At 39.0% G+C, this 17965-nt stretch overlaps 1 protein-coding gene across 1 annotated transcript in view; it reads right to left on the reverse strand.

Annotated features, from left to right (window-relative positions):
- GRM3 (glutamate metabotropic receptor 3) overlaps positions 1 to 17965 on the reverse strand; it is a 224226-nt gene that overhangs the window by 64121 nt on the left and 142140 nt on the right. The window contains exon 3 of the mRNA XM_001107588.5: positions 13976 to 14831. Within this exon, the coding sequence (XP_001107588.1) occupies positions 13976 to 14831 (856 nt within the window). The remainder of the gene's footprint in view (positions 1 to 13975; positions 14832 to 17965) is intronic.

Raw genomic sequence — 17965 nt, forward strand, 5'->3', positions numbered from 1 at the left:
CCCGTCTCTACTAAAAATACAAAAATTTGCTGGGCATGGTGGCATGCACTTGTAGTCCCAGCTACTTGGGAGGCTGAGGCAGGAGAACTGCCTGAACTCGGGAGGCAGAGGTTGCAATGAGCTGAGATCATGCCACTGCACTCCAGTCCAGGTGGCAGGGCAAGACTCTGTCTCAAAAAAACCCAAAAAAACAAACAAACAAAAAAAGAAGTTTGCTATGGTAAAACATAAAACAAGAGACTAGTTGCTAGCCAACTTGTTTACTATAGGGGTAGAAAGTATAATCTTGTCTCAAAGTGCAATTTAAATAGCTTAAATAACTTAGACTGTGGCAGATAAGCTTTTTGATGTGCTGCTGGATTCGGTTTGCCAATATTTTATTGAGGATTTTTGCATCAATGTTCATCAGGAATATTGACCTGAAGTTTTCTATTTTTGTTGTATCTCTGCCAGGTTTTTGTATCAGGATGTGCTGGCTTCATAAAATGAGTTAGGATGAAGTCCTTCCTTTTCAATTATTTGGAATAGTTTCAGAAAAAAATGATACCAGCTCCTCTTTGTACCTCTGGTAGAATTCAGCTGTAAATTTATCTAGTCCTGGTCTTTCTTTAGTGGGTAGGCTGTTTATCACTTCCTCAATTTCAGAACATGTTATTGGTCTCTTCAGCAATTCAACTTCCTCCTTGTTCAGCCTTGGGAAAATGTATGTGTCCAGGAATTTACCCATTTCTTCTGTATTTTCTAGTTTATCTGCATAGAGGTGTTTACCTCTCTGATGGTTGTTTGTATTTCTGTGGGGTCAGTGGCGATATCCCCTTTATCATTTTTTATTGTGTCTATTTGATTCTTCTTTCTTTTCTTTACTAGTCTAGCTAACAGTCTATCTATTTAATTATTTTTTCCCAGAAACCAACTCATGGATTCATTGATATTTTGAATGGTATTTTATAAGTCTTTATCTCCTTCAGTTCCTCTCTGTCTCCGTTATTTCTTGTCTTCTGATAGCTTTTGGGGTTTGGTTGCTCTTGGTTCTTTAGTTTTTAGTTGCAATGTTAGGGTGTTGATTTGAGATCTTTATAGCTTTTTGATGTGGGAATTTAGTGCTATAAATTTCCCTCTTAAAACTGCTTTATCTACATCACAAAGATTCTGGTAGATTATCTCTTTGTTCTCATTGGTTTCAAAGAACTTTTTGATTTCTGCCTTAATTTCATTATTTACCCAGGAGTCAGTCAGGAGCAGGTTGTTCAATTTCCATGTAGTTGTGTGGTTTTGAGTGAGTTTCTTAATCTCCTGGAATGCAAGCCTGGTTCAACATATACAAATCAATAAGCATAATTCATCACATAAACAGAACTAAAGACAAAAAACACATGATTGTCTCAACAGACATAGAAAAGGCCTTCAATATAATTCAACATCCCTTCAGGTTAAAAACTGTCAATAAACTACGTATTGATGGAACATACCTCAAAATAATAAGATCCACTTATTATAGACCCACAGGCAATATCCTACTGAATGGGCAAAAGCTGGAAGCATTCCCTTTGAAAACCAGTGCAAGACAAGGATGCCCTCTCTGTCTACTCCTATCCAACATATTATTGGAAGTTCTGGCCAGGACAATCATTCAAGAGAAAGGAATAAAGGGTATTCAAATAGGAAGAGAGGAAGTCAAACTTTCTCTGTTTGCAGATGCCATGATCTTTAAAAAAACTTATCATCTCAGCCCAAAAGCTTCTTAAGCTGATAAGCAACTTTAGCAAAGTATCAGAATACAAAATCAGTATGTAAAAATCACAAGCATTCCTATACACCAACAATAGATGAGCAGAGAGCCAAATCATGAATGAATTTCCATTCACAATTGCTAGGAAGATAATAAAATACCTAGGAATACAGCTAACAAAGGAAATGAAGGACCTCTTCAAGGAGAATGTATTGTCTGCTCTCACTCTGCTAATAAAGACATACCCAAGACTAGGTAATTTATAAAGGAAAGAGGTTTACAGACTCAGAGTTCCACACGGCTGGGAGGCCTCAATCATGGTAGGAGGTGAATGAGGACCAAAGTCACATAAACATGGTGACAGGCAAGAAGAGGGGAACTCTCCTTTATAAAACCATCAGAACTTGTGAGACTTACTCATTATTAGGAGAACAGCATGGGAAGGATCTGCCCCCATGATTCAATTACCTCCCACTGGGTCCCACCCATGACATGTGGGAATTATGGGCGCTACAATTCAAGATAAGATTTGGGTGGAGACACAGCCAAACCATATCAATCCACCCCCGGCCCCTCCCAAATCTCATGGCCTAACATTTCAAAACCAATCATGCCTTTCCAAGAGTCCCCCAAAGTCTTAACTCATTTCAGCATTAACTGAAAAGTTCACAGTCTAAAGTCTCATCTGAGACAAGGCAAGTCCCTTTGCCTATGAGCCTGTAAAATCAAAAGTACATTAGTTACTTCCTATATACAATGGGGGTACAGGCATTGGGTATACACAGCCATTTCAAATGGGAAAAATAGGCCAAAATGAAGGGGCTATAGGACCCATGCAAGTCCAAAATCCAGCGGGGCAGTCAAATCTTAAAGTTCCAAAATGGTCTCCTTTGTCTCCATGTCTCACATCCAGGTCAAGCTCATGTAAGAGGTGGGTTCCCATGGTCTTGGGCAGCTCCACCCCTCTGGCTTTGTAGGGTATAACTCCCCTTCTGGCTGCTTTCATGGGCTGTGTTTTCTGTGGCTTTTCCAGGTACACAGTGCAAGCTGTAGGTGGATCTACCATCCTCAGTTCTGGAGGATGGTGGCCCTCTTGTCACAGCTCCCCCAGGCAGTCCTCAGATGGGGAATCTGTGTGGGGGCTCACACTCCACTTTTTCCTTCTCCACTGCCCTAGAAGAGGTTCTCCATGAGGGCTCCATCCCTGTAGCATACCTCTCCCTGGATACCCAGGTGTTTCCATACATCCTCTGAAATCCAGACTGAGGTTCCCAAACCTCAATTATCGTCTTCTGTGCACATGCAGGCCCAACATCATGTGTAAGTCACCAAGTCTTGGGGCTTGCACCCTCTGAAGCAACAGCCTGAGCTCTATGTTGGCCCCTTTTAGCTACAGTTGGGATGCAGGGCACGAAGTGCCGAGACTGCACAAAGCACTGAGGCCCTGGGCCTAGCCCAGAAAACCATTTTTTTCCTCTAGGCCTTCTGGGTTGTGATGGGAGGGGATGTTGTGATGGGAGGGGATTCTGTGAAGGTCTCTGTCATGTCCTGGAGACATTTTCCCGATTGTCTTGGCAATTAACATTTGGCTCCTCACTACTTACGGAGATGTATGCAGCCGGCTTGAACTTCTGTTTAGAAAATGGGTTTTTCTTTTTTATCGCATTGTCAGGCTGCAAATTTTCCAAATTTTTACACTCTCCTCTTTTAAACGTAAGTTCCAATTCCAATACATATCTTTGTGAGTACATAAAACTGAATGCCTTTAACAGCACCCAAGTCACATTTTGAGTGTTTTGCTGCTTAGAAATTTCTTCTGCCAGATACCCTAAATCATCTCTCTCAAGTTCAAAGCTCCACAAATCTCTAGGGCAGGGACAAAATGCTGCCAGTTTCTTTGCTAACACATAACAAGAGTCACCTTTGCTCCAGTTCCCAACAAGTTCCTCATCTCCACCTGAGACCAATTCAACTCGGACTTCATTGTCCATATCATTATCAGCATTTTGGTCAAACCGTTCAACAAGTTTCTAGGAAGTTCCAAACTTTCCCACATTTTCCTGTCTTCTTCTGAGCCCTCCAAACTTCCACCCTTTGCCTGTTACCCAGTTCCAAAGTCGCTGCCACATTTTCAGTATCTTTAGAGCAACAGCCCCCTCTACTGGTACCAATGTATTGTATTAGTTCATTTTCACTCTGCTAATAACGACATACCTGAGACTGGATAATTATAAAGAAAAAGATGTTGAATGGACTCAAAATTCCACATGGCTAAGGAAGCCTCACAATCAACACAGAAGGCAAAGGAGGAGCAAAGGCATATCTTACATGGCAGCAGGCAAGAGAACATTCACAGGGGACTGGCTGTTTTATAAAACCTTCAGATCTCATGAGACTTATTCACTATCATGACAACAGCATAGAGAAGACCTGCCCCCATGATTCAATTACTTCCCATTGAGTCCCTCCCATGACACATGAAAATTATAGAGCTATAATTTAAGATGAGATTTGGGTGAGGACACAGCCAAACCATATCAGAGAACTACAAACTACTACTCAAGGAAATAAGAGACAGCACAAACAAACGAAAAAACATTCTATGCTTATGGATAGGAAGAATCAGTATCATGGAAATGACCACACTGCCCAAAGTAATTTATAGATTCAATGCTTTTCCCATTAAATTACCATCGACATTCTTCACAGAATTAGAAAACACTACTTTAAAATTCATATGGAACCAACAAAGAGCCCATATAGCCAAGACAGTCCTAAGAAAAAGAAAAAAACAAAGGTAGCAGCATCATGTTACCTGACTTCAAACTATACTACAAGGCTACAGTAACCCAAACAGCGTAGTACTGGTACAAAAACAGACACATAGACCGATGGAACAGAATAGAGATCTCAGAAATAAGACCAAACATCAACAATCATCTGATCTTTAATGAACCTGACAAAAACATGCAATGGGGAAAGGAGTCCCTATTTAATAAATGCTGCTGGGAAAACTGGCTAGTCATATGCATAAAATTAAAATAGGATCTCTTCCTTGTACCTTATACAAAAATTAACTCAAAATGGATTAAATACTTTGATGTAAACCCCAAAACTATAAGAACCCTATAAGAAAAACTAGGCAATGCAATTCAGGACATAGGCATGAGCAAAGATTTCATGATTAAAACATCAAAAGCAATTGCCACAAAAGCAAAAATTGACAAATGAGATCTAATTAAACTAAAGAGATTGTGCACAGCAAAAGAGACTATTCTCAAAGTGAACGACCAAACGGAATGGGAGAAAAATTTTGCAGTCTACTCATCTGACAAAGCCAGAATCTACAAGGAACTTAAACTTATTAATAAGCATTATTTAAAAGTCAAGAAACAACAGATGGTGGCAAGGCTTTGGAGAAATTGGAATGCTTTTACACTGTTGGTGGGAATGTAAATTGGATCAACCATTGTGGAAGACAGTGTGGGAATTCCTCAAAGACCTTGAACCAGAAATACCATTTGACCCAGCAATCTCATTACTGGGTATATATCCAAAGGAATGTAAATCATTCTGTCCATTGCAGCACTATTCACTATAGCAAAGACATGAAACCAACCCAAATGCCCATCAGTGATGGACTGGATAAAGAAAATGTGGTACATATACACCATGGAATACTATGCAGCCAAAAAATGGAATGAGATCATGTCCTTTGCAGGGATATGGTTGGAGCTGGAAGCCATTATCCTCAGCAGACAAACACAGGAACAGGAAACCAAACACCACATGTTCTCAGTTATATGTGGGAGCTGAACAATGAGAACACATGGACACAGGGAGAAGAATAACACACACTGGGGCCTGTCAGGGATGTGGGGGGAGGGAGAACAGCAGGATCAATAGCTAAGGCATGTGGGGCTTAATACCTAGGTGATGCATTGATAGGTGGGGCAACCTACCATGACACACGTTTACCTATGCAAGAAACCTGTATGTTCTGCACATGTATCCTGAGACATAAAATAAAATAAAATAAAATAAAATAATAAATAACCTAGACCAATGGCTCTTAAACTATCCTCCTATACTTCAGTTCTGTATGTGTCAACCCCACTCTAAAACTAAAAGAGAAATAATCATCTTTTCCAAAGTGGCTGATTAAAGTAATACATTAAACTGCCTTAATTAAAAAAAAAAGGTACATTTGAGAAACTTCTGTTACTTTACTTCTTGTGTGCTAGGAAGAATGAATTGGACAAGTAGTAGGTTAATATTAGTGGAAGTCTTAGAATATCTAATCATACTTGGTCCAGCAGCTTTGTGTGTATGAATATGATTTTGTAGTTGGTAGTTGAGATGTTAATTTGTAAATTGAAGTTATGGTCAACTCTGTGCTGGTAAAATTGTTTTTTTTTTAAAAAAGAAAAAAGAATGGAATCTTTGAATATTCTGGAATGTTATTACTATAACTTTGGAGGACTTTGCCATGTTAACAAATTCTAAAATACTTTAGACAGTTGAATGAATCCTTTGATTATCATAGTTTGGAGCGTAGGTACAGTAGCCCCAGGAACAGTGCTAAGGGTTCAGGGAAGAAACACAAAGACTGACTAGCTAACCTTGCCTGCTGATGTCACATGAAGAGATTAGGAGTATTGTGGACCCCTGCTAAGTGTTTATGGTAAGAGGCAGGTGAAAATGGTGACTAGTTTTCAAGTTCTTTAGCCATCCTTCTCAATGCCTGCTCCTCAGAGTATAACATCAGCATCCTTAATCTTTAGGATGTATGCTCATTGTTCAGGCATTATGAAAATTTTACTAAGTTTCTGTGAAGGCTTACTAAACTCAACTTTAGGATAGACTTCCCATACTCTCATGTTCCATTGGATAATCGTATAATCTTTTAAATTTCTTTAGAGAACATTCCTCTATTTCAGTATGTGATTGCTATCCCAGTGAGTACAGCAATCGGATAGCTTTTCTGACACACTGAAAATACTTCCTTCTGTATGTTGGCTTCTCAGTGTCCTGCTCAGGATGAGTAATAACATAAAGGTATACAGAAGTGGAAAAAACATATGTTTTCAACTTTACTATGACAAAGTTTCCAGAGATTAGAAACCTTTAGAAGATTATGTTGTTGTTGGGATAATACAAGCTATCTTGAGAGGAACATAGATAAGGTAAACTGATTTTTAAACAGGATTTTAGTTGCATTAAAAAAATACTTAGAATATTTTTTTTCCAATCTCCAGATACCTTTGCAAGTGATATTCCTGTAAATATACCACAGTGTCCAAAAAAGTCTGGAAACAACAAGGAAATAGTATATTTACTATACTTTTTTCTGACTAGCAGGTTGGTACGATCCATTTCTTTCATACTTCATTGGGGATGATTACTTTTTTCTGCCTCACACACAGGATGTTTAAACGATTCATAATAAATTAAGGATTATTAAATATTAAAGACAATAATAATAGCAACTATAATGATAATAGTAAAAATAACAAGCAGTAGCAGCAGCAGCAGAAAGCACAGGCCTAAGTGGAAAATTAGGTTTCCTAGAGGCTCCTGTTCTCCACTGCATGACCTTAAAATGGGAATCATTTCTCAAGCCTCTAAGACACCAAAGCACAGATGCACGGTGCATAAACAAATAAGTGACCACATTAGTGGTGCCCTTTGGGGGTTTAAATCTTATTCTTGTGACCCCAGGAAGCTGACCAGAGAGAAAGGGGAAGAAAGAAGTACAGGATATTTATCTTTATATTTGGGAAATTCTTTTGATCAGCAGAGCTGGAACAAGTTTCTGTGCTTTTGTGGGAACTACAAATGTTCCAGGGGAGGAAGCAAGATCAAGAGCAGTTTGCTCTTTCAGGGACTTCAAAGCCCATTCATCTAAAGATGTGGCCATTACCATTTTGGCTTCCTCACTGTGCCTTGGATGGCCCTGTACTTTTCAAGAGGAGAGACTTGCTGGGTTGGGGCCAGCTAAAACGTTATTCCTTGGAGTGCAGTGTCCCAGAAAATCTGCCCTTACTGGCCTGTGCTCTGTGACTATAGTCCCAACCAGGAGTGATCCTTGTTCCTATTGGATGAATCAGACACAGAGGTGAGTAGGGTGGCAAGGCTAGACTACCCATTTTCTGCCTCTTCTCCTCTTCCAGGTGTAGAGAATCGTAAACATAAGAAGGCGGCTGGACTGTCTCCACCAGGCTCTAGGTCTCTGATCTCAGTAGTCTGTCTCTTCACTGGTACCAAAAAAAAAAAAAAAAAAAAAAAAAAAAAAAAAGGCAACCAACCAACTAACTAAGCCAACCAAGCAAACAAATATAAAAGAAAACTGTCTTAGCTTAGCTGTGCATACTATTCCATCCTGTTATGGTCACCAGACCATCAGTAACAGGGAATTGTCCTCTTCACATATAAGTGAAGCCCTGGGAGTAAGATTTCTTCAGGGATCCTAGATCTTTTCTGGGCATAAGATACATTATAATTTCCCAATCCAAACCAAAGCAGAACAAAAATCCTAGGGCAACAACCTAACATTATAGGCTATAATAATCATGCTTTTATACCTTAGAATTGTTTTTGGTAGTTAAATGCTGGTGTAAGCTCTATGAAGCAGGAAATGCATCTGTCTTATTTACTGTTGGGTCCTCAGGTCCTAGCATGACATCTAAACGTATCCTTGGAATGAATGACTAAATCAGGACCTTGGCAGTTTACTCTGTCACCTATTCGTTATGTGAACTTGGATGAATTTTCTTTTGTGTTACGTTCTAAGTATCTCCATTCTCAAACAGTTTAGCCTAACCCTGAGAATTGCAGAGAGGAATGGCATAAATGTTATTCCTGAGATAATGCCTACGTGACATTGGATGTGTCTTGGGGCACTTCTGGCAGTTATGTTTAGCAAATGGAAGCTCTTTTTTTTTTTTTTCCTTCAAACTGGGTGTACTCCAGTTACCACATCACTCTGACAGTTGAGTTCACTTTTGTGTGCTTCAGTAAGTGAAGATAATAATGCTGACATCCTGAATTTTCACCTCTGTCAATTGAGAAGTAGGGACAAGCTCATCTTTGAGGAAGGCCTTTTGTAACTCTATGATTTGATTCTATTCGACTTTCTGGAACTGGTCTCAATAAAAAGTGTGAGAGAATGTACTGTACTGTGAACATAATCAAGTGATATCCCATTTCTTTAGATGTTTCACAGACCTCTCTACTTCCTTTTCTTTAACTGTATTACATAGTTTAAACTTTCTTTTACATCATAAACTCATGAAATTTTACTCAAAGGAAGTTTGAAAATTCACATGACACCAAACATAATTCTCATTTAAATATTTACTTAAGGATTCTGGATGACATGACTCTTACACATGGAAATAATTTTACTGAACAATTAAACATGATTTGAAACTTTATTTATTTTTAAATATACTAAGGTTTGGAATCCAAGGCTTAGCGTTCAAAGTTTGGCTGTTTGATGAACCACCTTTGCGTCAACTGAAAAAGTGGACCAGGAGCATTAAAGGTATGTTAAAAAGAAATAAGAAAAGGGAACATATTACAAACCTATTGATTATCTTTCATTCTGTCAACAGCATTTCATTAATATTTAGAATGGATCAGAAACTGTGGTAGATGTTTGGGATCAAATACATCAATTTCCAACAGTCCTTGTGCACATACAAAAACAGCACTGGGTCAGGTGACATGAATTTCACCTGGCCCCTGTTACTAACCGGCTAACAGTCCTGGCCCCTGTTGCTAACCAGCTGACTGACCTTGGGCAAATCACTTTCAATTCTTGGGATTCATCTGTAAAACAGTGATGGGTCTCTTCCAGCTTTAATGATATTTGGTTACATTTATCTCAAATGAAATGATAGAATATAACTAAAGGAGAGTACTTAGGTAAAAGCAAGTCACTCTAGAAGTCATAACACTTTTCTTTCTTGACATTCATTTGTTAATAAAATTTATACGTTAAAATGTTTCCAAAGCAATCATATTATAAATCAATTGATTGATTGCTTTTTATAATTTCTCACTCCTTTAGTAAACATTTACACAATGTCTGCTCTATGCCAGAAACCATGCTGAGTATTTGAGATCAGAGATGAAATATATGTATTATGCCTTGAAAGAGCCCACAATCTAGTAATAAAGATAGAGAAGAAAACATAAGTTTGGGTGTTAAGTGCTATTCAAAATCAACAAATATTTACTGAATGCCTATTATGCTTGGGATGCATTGTGAACGAAATTGATAATGATTTCTGTTTTTGTGGAGCTTATATTCTAGTGTGAGGATCAAACAATAAAGAATAAATACGAAAGTAATAGACGATGTAGTATGACGGAAGGGGAAAACGTCATGGGGTAAAAAAACAAAAGGTAGAGCAGGTTACAAGGGAAATAGGGGCATCTGTAGTGGGCATTGAAGGTAATGCATTGCGCTGTTAAAAATGGCCAGAGTAGGTCTCACTGAGAAGATAACATTTAAATGAAGACTTGAAAGAAGTAGGGAATGGATTAACCACAGAAATATCTGCGGTAGGGGCAATATAGGCAGAGAGAACTGGCAATGGAAAAGCCCTAATGTTGGAAACAAGGGTGGCTGGAGTGACGTGAGAAAGAAAGAGAGTAAAAGGTTAGGAAAGGAGAGCAGTCAGGATAGGTAGGGGCAGAGCAGGGGGGTTGTGCAGGACATTGTAAGGATGTTGACTTTCACTATGAGTGAAACAAGGGAACTCAAGTGGTTTTGGGTAGAGGAAGGACTTTGACTTAGATTTTAATAGGGCATCCTGGCTATTATGCAGATAATAGATTGTCTAGGTTGGAGGTAGGCAACAATAAATCAATTAGGAGGCTATCACAGAAATATAGGCTAGAGATGGTGGTGTGGACCAGGGTGGTAGCAGTTGAGATGATGATAAGTCATCAGATTCTGGATCTATTTTGAAGGTAGCGCCAACAAGAGATTTTGGTGGATTGGATATAAAGTATGAAGGAAGGCAAAATCCCAGATGGATATGGGAATAAGAAGGGGCATTTATCTCAGTTTGGGAAGTATAGGAATGATTCCTAAAGGAACTATCAATTAAATTGAATCTTGAAGAGACACAGGAATAACTGAAGATGCCAGATAAGGCAGGTGGGGGTGGAGAGAGAGTCTTCTAGATAAAGAAATAGCATTCACAGGAAGTATGCAGGCAAAAATAGAGGCATGGCATGTTTGGGTCACTGCAAGCAGTGTTAATGGAAGGAAGAGTGAATGTGGAGCATACAGCAGGAAATGAACCTAGAGACCTGGGCAGTGGTTAGCTCCTATGCCAGGAGAGATTACTATTTAGAAGAATTTTTAGCAAGGCATAGCTCTAAAAATCTGTTTTTCAAAAGGAATATTTAAATTGGGTTAGCTTCAAATAAGATCCATGTTGACCAATGCTGGAACTAGCTAGTGGGAACACATCTGAGTACCAGGAAGTATTTTAATCTATTTTAAAATTCTCAGGAGGCCTAGTTTTTTAATCCTATAATGATGAGAGCTATTGGGGAATTGGCTAAAAGTGTCCCTTGTCAGAAGAATCTTGAAGTAAATATATTGAGTACATGCAAATGGCCAGAAGAAGACTTTTTCAGCCTAATTGAACAGATTAACAGATTGTTTAGTGTCTGCTAAGTGTGTAGTATTGTGCCTAGTTTATTGCCACAATATTCAAGTTAGAAAAACAACGATACTGTTTCAGAAAAAAAGTAAAACAAATCTGCTTTTCAATAGCTAGGAAAAAATATTCCATAGTGCATCTCAAGCTTAAAGCAGTAATAATGCATACACACTTATAATCTTTTACCTAGTTCTAAGTTAAAAATATACATATATTTAGTCATATACAGGTTACTGTAAACTGAAATCTGCATTCTATTATTATAGTCAGTTCTTTGACTTATTTTTAAAATGTACTAGTTAGCTAACTTAGCATTGTGGTATCCTCCCTTAGTAATGTATTTTCTTGTCCAATTCTCACTGCTAAGAATATTTACCTTGTGGCTGGTCTAAATTCCCTCTCTTTTATGTAGTTTAAATCTGTTTTTCACCCTCCTACTCTCTTCAGAGATGGAGAATGACTGGTAATGTCTGACAAATTGAGAAGGCTAAAATAGCACTTTGTGGTCAGGTTTGCACAGCCAAACTGAATGGTAGACTTGAAACGAGTAATTGAACAAGATAGACAAAAAGAAGATACTTTTGTTTTGTTTATCCAAATAATGCCCTTATTTCTTTACTTTTCTTTGCCTTTTAAGACCCAAGAAGTCACTGGAATGAAGGAACATGTTTTGGTTACATAAAACACCTTGCAAAGGCTTTCTGAATTCTAAGAGTTCCTTTTATTTTAGCTGCTGATGAGTGAATATATTTGTATATTTGCATACTAAAAAGTCAGAAATGAACTAGAATAACAAAGTTAATTAATATATGTGGTCAGTAAAGATAAATAATATCCTGAAGGGTAGTCTGATGGGGAGTATGTGCTGAATTCTTATTCATCTTTAAGTATTAAGTGCATTGCAGATGGCTTTTATGAATACCTGAGAGTTCATTTATTTTTAGAGTAAAGATATTCTTTTTTTACTGACTCCAAGGTCCATTCTCACTTTTTAGAGATGTCAATAGGAACTGACCTGGGATTTGAAGATGAATGCTGATTTATTACTCTATTTATTTATTTACTTATTTATTTGTTATTTCTTTATGAAATACACTTATGGGAATACAGGGCACAGAAAAAGTTTAATCTTTACCACTTTTAGCAGTCATTCTAATGATAAGAAGTGGTATCCATCAGATGAATTGGAGGAATTACTGACATAATTGATTTTGACTACTTTTGGCCCTCTCTGGGGAAAGTAAAGAAGTCATGCAACATGCAGGCTGGTAATTTTTTTGTGCTTATTTTCAAGGCTGCCTTGCAGGTAAGAATTATGGAATAGAAGCCAATGGTCATAAGGTCTTTTTTCATTACTACCTGTGATTTCATAGACCACTTGACTTCTGAGTGACCACTTATAAGGGAGATGTGAGAACTGCCATTTGCGCCAATGGTAGTATGAGTTGAGCCTATAAACGTTCACGTCTTGGATGATAATTCCATGGAAGCAGACTAGACATTGTGCAGACTGGAGCGATGCGTGAGTGGCATGAGAGGTATTAGTAATTTAGGCTGATGAAAGCATTTTATCACTGTAATTTTTTGGCATCAAAATCTTTGTGCCCCCAAATATTACTTACTATTTTATGATTTGGGATTAAGCTACAGTTCCCAGAACAAGTGCTTTAATAAGCAGATATCCCATGTACCCTAGTAGAGAATGTAGACCTAAAGATTTTGTGCTTTTTATGTAGTAATGTATTCAATGCAATACTAGAGTTAGAGAAATATTTAGACTGTATTTAGAAATAAATAAAGAGGCAGCAGAAGTCACTTTGAATACACCTTTGTATGATGTTCACTATTGTATCAGAATGACTTCCATTAGTCTTCAACCTGCTTATACTCAAGCTTCCAGAAAAAGAGTTTCATTTCATATTTTGAGAAAATCCCCAACTATTAATAATATATAAATGTTTTGGTATAGCAGAAAAAGAAACTGAATGCCTAGAAATTACTGTGGTCTGAGTATCTTTTCTATTTTGTCCCTAATTAGGCTCTGGGAGATCAGTGACTATTTCTCTCTCTCTCTCTCTCTCTCTCTCTCTCTCTCTCTCTCTCTCTCTCTCTCTCTCTGTCTCACCCACTGTGAAAGTTATGAGATTTCTTTGCTCAAATCACCCACAAGGAAGGCTTGGAAGTTCATGTTCCCTAGAGAGTTGCCAATTCTGCTAAAGAAGATTAAATGCCCATATGACACATGCCATAATCCTGCAGCCAACAACAACAAAGAACTCAAATCTAGCCTGGTCCTAATGTAGGGAGCTACCACAGTGGGCTGTCAGACCCACCTGAGGCCCCTTTCGTTGCCATGTCGTTTACCAGCCGAGACGTTCATTCAGAAATGAGTAAGAATATTAGAGAACCATCCTATCGCATCCTGGAATATTTGGTTAACAGTTTGAACCCTTTTTATGGCTCTGAAACAATTATTTCTGAGTTGGGCACAGAGGCATTTGATTCCTATTTGATTTCACCTGTTTGCACCTGAGAAGATGTTTAAAGGCTGTTGGCTTACCCGTGAAGTTGATTTTCAGCAAGTAATCCTTGTACAACTTCTTCCCATCCAGGATCTTCATAGCATCACAAAGCTTGGTAGTGTTGGGACAGAGGGTGCGCTGCATTTTGTGCAAAGCGTGGGCCATGGCATACACCGCGTTAACCACAAACATGATCTTGGACTCTTGCTCGTAGTTGCTGCTGTCGATGGCCAGGTGCTTGTCGCAGACGCGCCTGTGGTTGCGCTTGTTCTGGAGGCTGCACTGGAACTTTTGCTCCCAGAAGTCCCGGAACCAGGGATTGCGGTGGTTGTTGTAGGGGTTGAGGCTCTGGAAGTAGCGGTCGAACTGGCGGACAGGCTGCGAGGCCAGCTCCAGGGTGATGGCGCCGTAGGCCACATGCTCGCTGCCCTTGATGATGCTCTCCTGCGCACCCCAGCCGTCGCTGGCCACCCAGGTGAAGGAGGCGTTGGCGCGGCTGGCGGCGGCAATGAGCTCCCGCGAGTCGTCGCTGCGCATGAAGAGGACCACGACGCGCGCGTTGGGCTTCTGCAGCAGTTCTCGGATCACGCTGTCGTAGGACTTGCGGATGTTGGAGCGGCCCACCTTTTCCGCTGTAGCGATGCAGATGTTGCGCAGGCGGGCTTCCTGCTCGAAGGCCTCGATCCCTGTCTCTCCGTAGTCACCCTCAGAGGCCACTGTGGAAACGTAGGTCCAGTTGAAGAAGCGCAGGATTTCAGCCATGGCTTTGGCTTGGTAGAAGTCGGGGGGCACGGTCCTGGCAAAATAATCATAGCGCGACTTGTCACTGAGTTTGGCGCTGGTGGATGCATAGCTGATCTGAGGGATCTGGAAGAGCCGCAGCAGGTTTGCCACCTGGGGGAGGGAGAAGAAGGACCTTTGTTAGAAACCCAGAGGTAAGTGACGACATGAAAATGAATAATAGCATCCACACCTTTTACTGACTCCCTTTCCCCCTCTACTCTAGATGGCTACATTTTTTCTGATAGTTCTCGAGATGAATACCAGATGCTTCCTTGGATTCTGTATTTCGGACACTGGGAAGCAGGTCTCACACAGGTAGTGTGTGCATCGGGAAAGGACAGAGGAGAGAAATGAGAAGGGCACCACACTCTCTTCTATACTCTGTGCTAGACTCTAGACTAGGATAAACCTGTTCAGGGGCTCTCAGGTTGCTTTAAGTTTCTGGGGTCCTGCTATAATTCAAGCAATGAACTACAGTGAATTGGCCAAACTCGATTTTTGACTGCATTGTATAGAAAGAGCAAGGGTGTTGTCTAATTCTCACTTCCCCCTCTTTTGCTAAAAACAGCAGTCTCTGAAAGAGTTTAATTTGGAAACTGCATGCCACATGGGCAGTCCAGATTAGACATTTATCATCTAGGTTAAGCAAAAAAAAAAAAAAAAAAAAAAAAAAAAAAAAAAAAAAAATCAATTATATTTAGTCCACCTACCAACATTTTAGGCATACACTTTTCTAAACTCCTGAAAATCTTGACCAATATTTTCTTTACTTTCTTTTTCTTTTTAAAATATTTTTCTGCTTGGACTATGTGAAAAGAAATCATACAGAATTATATTCTTATGTCATTTTTGAGTAAACAAATCAAATAAAAAGGTATTGAGGACCTTGTCAAGAACAGACCACCTTACTTCCAAGTATTTAAACCTAAATCTGAATCAAATATTTAAATTTTTTATAATTGACCTATCAACATGTTTATTGTTTTTATTTATTGTAGAATAAAAAGGAAAGTGACATTTGTTTATTGAGGAGCATTTTATGCATAGAGTATTTGCAGAGATATATATTTACAAATATCTAAACAGATTATATGCATACCGAATAATAAGGTTTTAAAAAGAATTTCTCCTGGCTACCTCATGTAGGAGAGTTCTTTCTCTATACTGACTTAAGTTAAATTATGTAACATACTAAGTGGATTTTAATCAGAAATGACATTGAATATTACAGTATGCTTTATCTACATTGGCATGAATATTAGTACTTTGAAATTTTTCCTTTTGGAGATTGTGGTTTCACGTTTATATTTGACATGTAGGAAGTACAGCTTGAAATAGGCAGCTGTTAGCAAAGAGCACAAGCAATATAAAACAACTGACATCTGAGCCCTGATTAATCATAATTTCATCTGGCAAGAGAAACCAACAGCCAAGTTCATACACAGCTACACAGCATGTTCTTGAATATCTGGCCTGCTATTAAAATCAACACTAGATATAGCCCAGAGCTATCAAAAATATTTCTGTATCTTTTCCAATCCTGCTACCTCTCAACCACAAATAAAACAGCTAGAAATCCAGGGCTTAACACATAATATAATGCAAAATTAAAACCCCAAATCTTTCTTGCATTTAGTATTCTTGAATCCGGGGGAATGGAGGTGAATGGGTGGATGAAGGGGTAAAGGCTAATATATTATTTATTTCTTCCCTTCTCAGGACTAGGAGACTCTGGACAAAATGGCCTATACTGACTTATTTAGGCATAGGGATATTGCTTCACTCAACCTGATTGAAGTGGCAGGTGTCACCAAACAGGTACTGTCATTACTTCTAGAATGAGTGCCTGGCTTCCACTGGATTTATGTACCACTATGGAAGTCTTGGTAATAGGAGCCCTGTCTGTGCAATAGCTTGACTTTGTTAAGAGGTTTCTGGCTAGCACTGGAGAGGCCATCTCTTCTTGATACAATAATTTTCTCATCTTCAAGTTATATTAATCAGGACCTGAACCCCTCAGGGAGACAGAGAATGAAAGGACCTAAAAAATATCTGGACATTATTTTCTGGCAGTGAAGAATCACAGTGAAACGATCCTAAACTGCTGAAATTTCCTCTCCCATAGGGGTAGGAGTAATGAGAAGCTGCTAAAAAATAAAAAAAAAAAAGTTCTTGTTTTTCAATGATAGGCTTCATGTCTAACTCTCCAGGATGTATGAGAAAAATTTACAATCAAGGCAGGCTTTGCAAGAGAACGAACTAGCCATAAAATAACAGCAATGTGGAAAAGATTCTCTGCATTGGAAAGGGGCACGATGAGCTGTAGCTTTGGGGAAGGCTGTGGGCTGGAATAAAACAACTATTGCCAGCATTTTAAGAATAATTTTATGTTCCTCTGTGCGTGTGTGTTTAATGAGGATACCACAACCGACTCTAGAAAAAGGAGGCACAGGCCGGGCGCGGTAGCTCAAGCCTGTAATCCCAGCACATTGGGAGGCCGAGATGGGCGGATTACGAGGTCAGGAGATCGAGACTATCCTGGCTAACACGGTGAAACCCCGTCTCTACTAAAAAAAAAAAATACAAAAAACTAGCCGGGCGAGGTGGCGGGCGCCTGTAGTCTCAGCTACTGGGGAGGCTGAGGCAGGAGAATGGCGTAAACCCGGGAGGCGGAGCTTGCAGTGAGCTGAGATCCGGCCACTGCACTCTAGCCTGGGTGACAGAGTGAGATTCCGTCTCAAATTAAAACAAAACAAAACAAAACAAAACAAAAAAAACGCACATTTAGTGAGTTGAAACATGAGATTGGAACACAATAAGTATTATCTGAATTGTATCACCTATATTGAATAGCATGGGGTGATAATATAGTCAAACTTCTGATATTCAGAGTTACATTAGAAACAAATGAATGATGGAGTGAAGTGTTGAAGTAATTTTATCACAGTGAGCTGCTCCTTTTAAAATTAGTTTATTTAGATTATAAGGGTTAAAATACTTAAAAGTAAATACCATGAGAGGCAGTAGGTTATAAGTCTCTCTCCTTTCTCTTTCTCATCCACCCCAGCCTTATCTGTACAGAAGAATGTTACTTTGGTTTATTCATTTAAAAAATGTGTTTATTCTGTTGTAAAGCCAGGTACCAATGTACTGGGTATGTACACACACACACACACAAACATATTTTGTTCTTTTGATAGTCACAATAACCTTATGGTGGATATTATCTCTGTTTTAGATATGCA

This window comes from Macaca mulatta, chromosome 3 (assembly GCF_049350105.2).
Source record: "Macaca mulatta isolate MMU2019108-1 chromosome 3, T2T-MMU8v2.0, whole genome shotgun sequence".
Lineage (NCBI taxonomy): Eukaryota > Metazoa > Chordata > Mammalia > Primates > Cercopithecidae > Macaca > Macaca mulatta.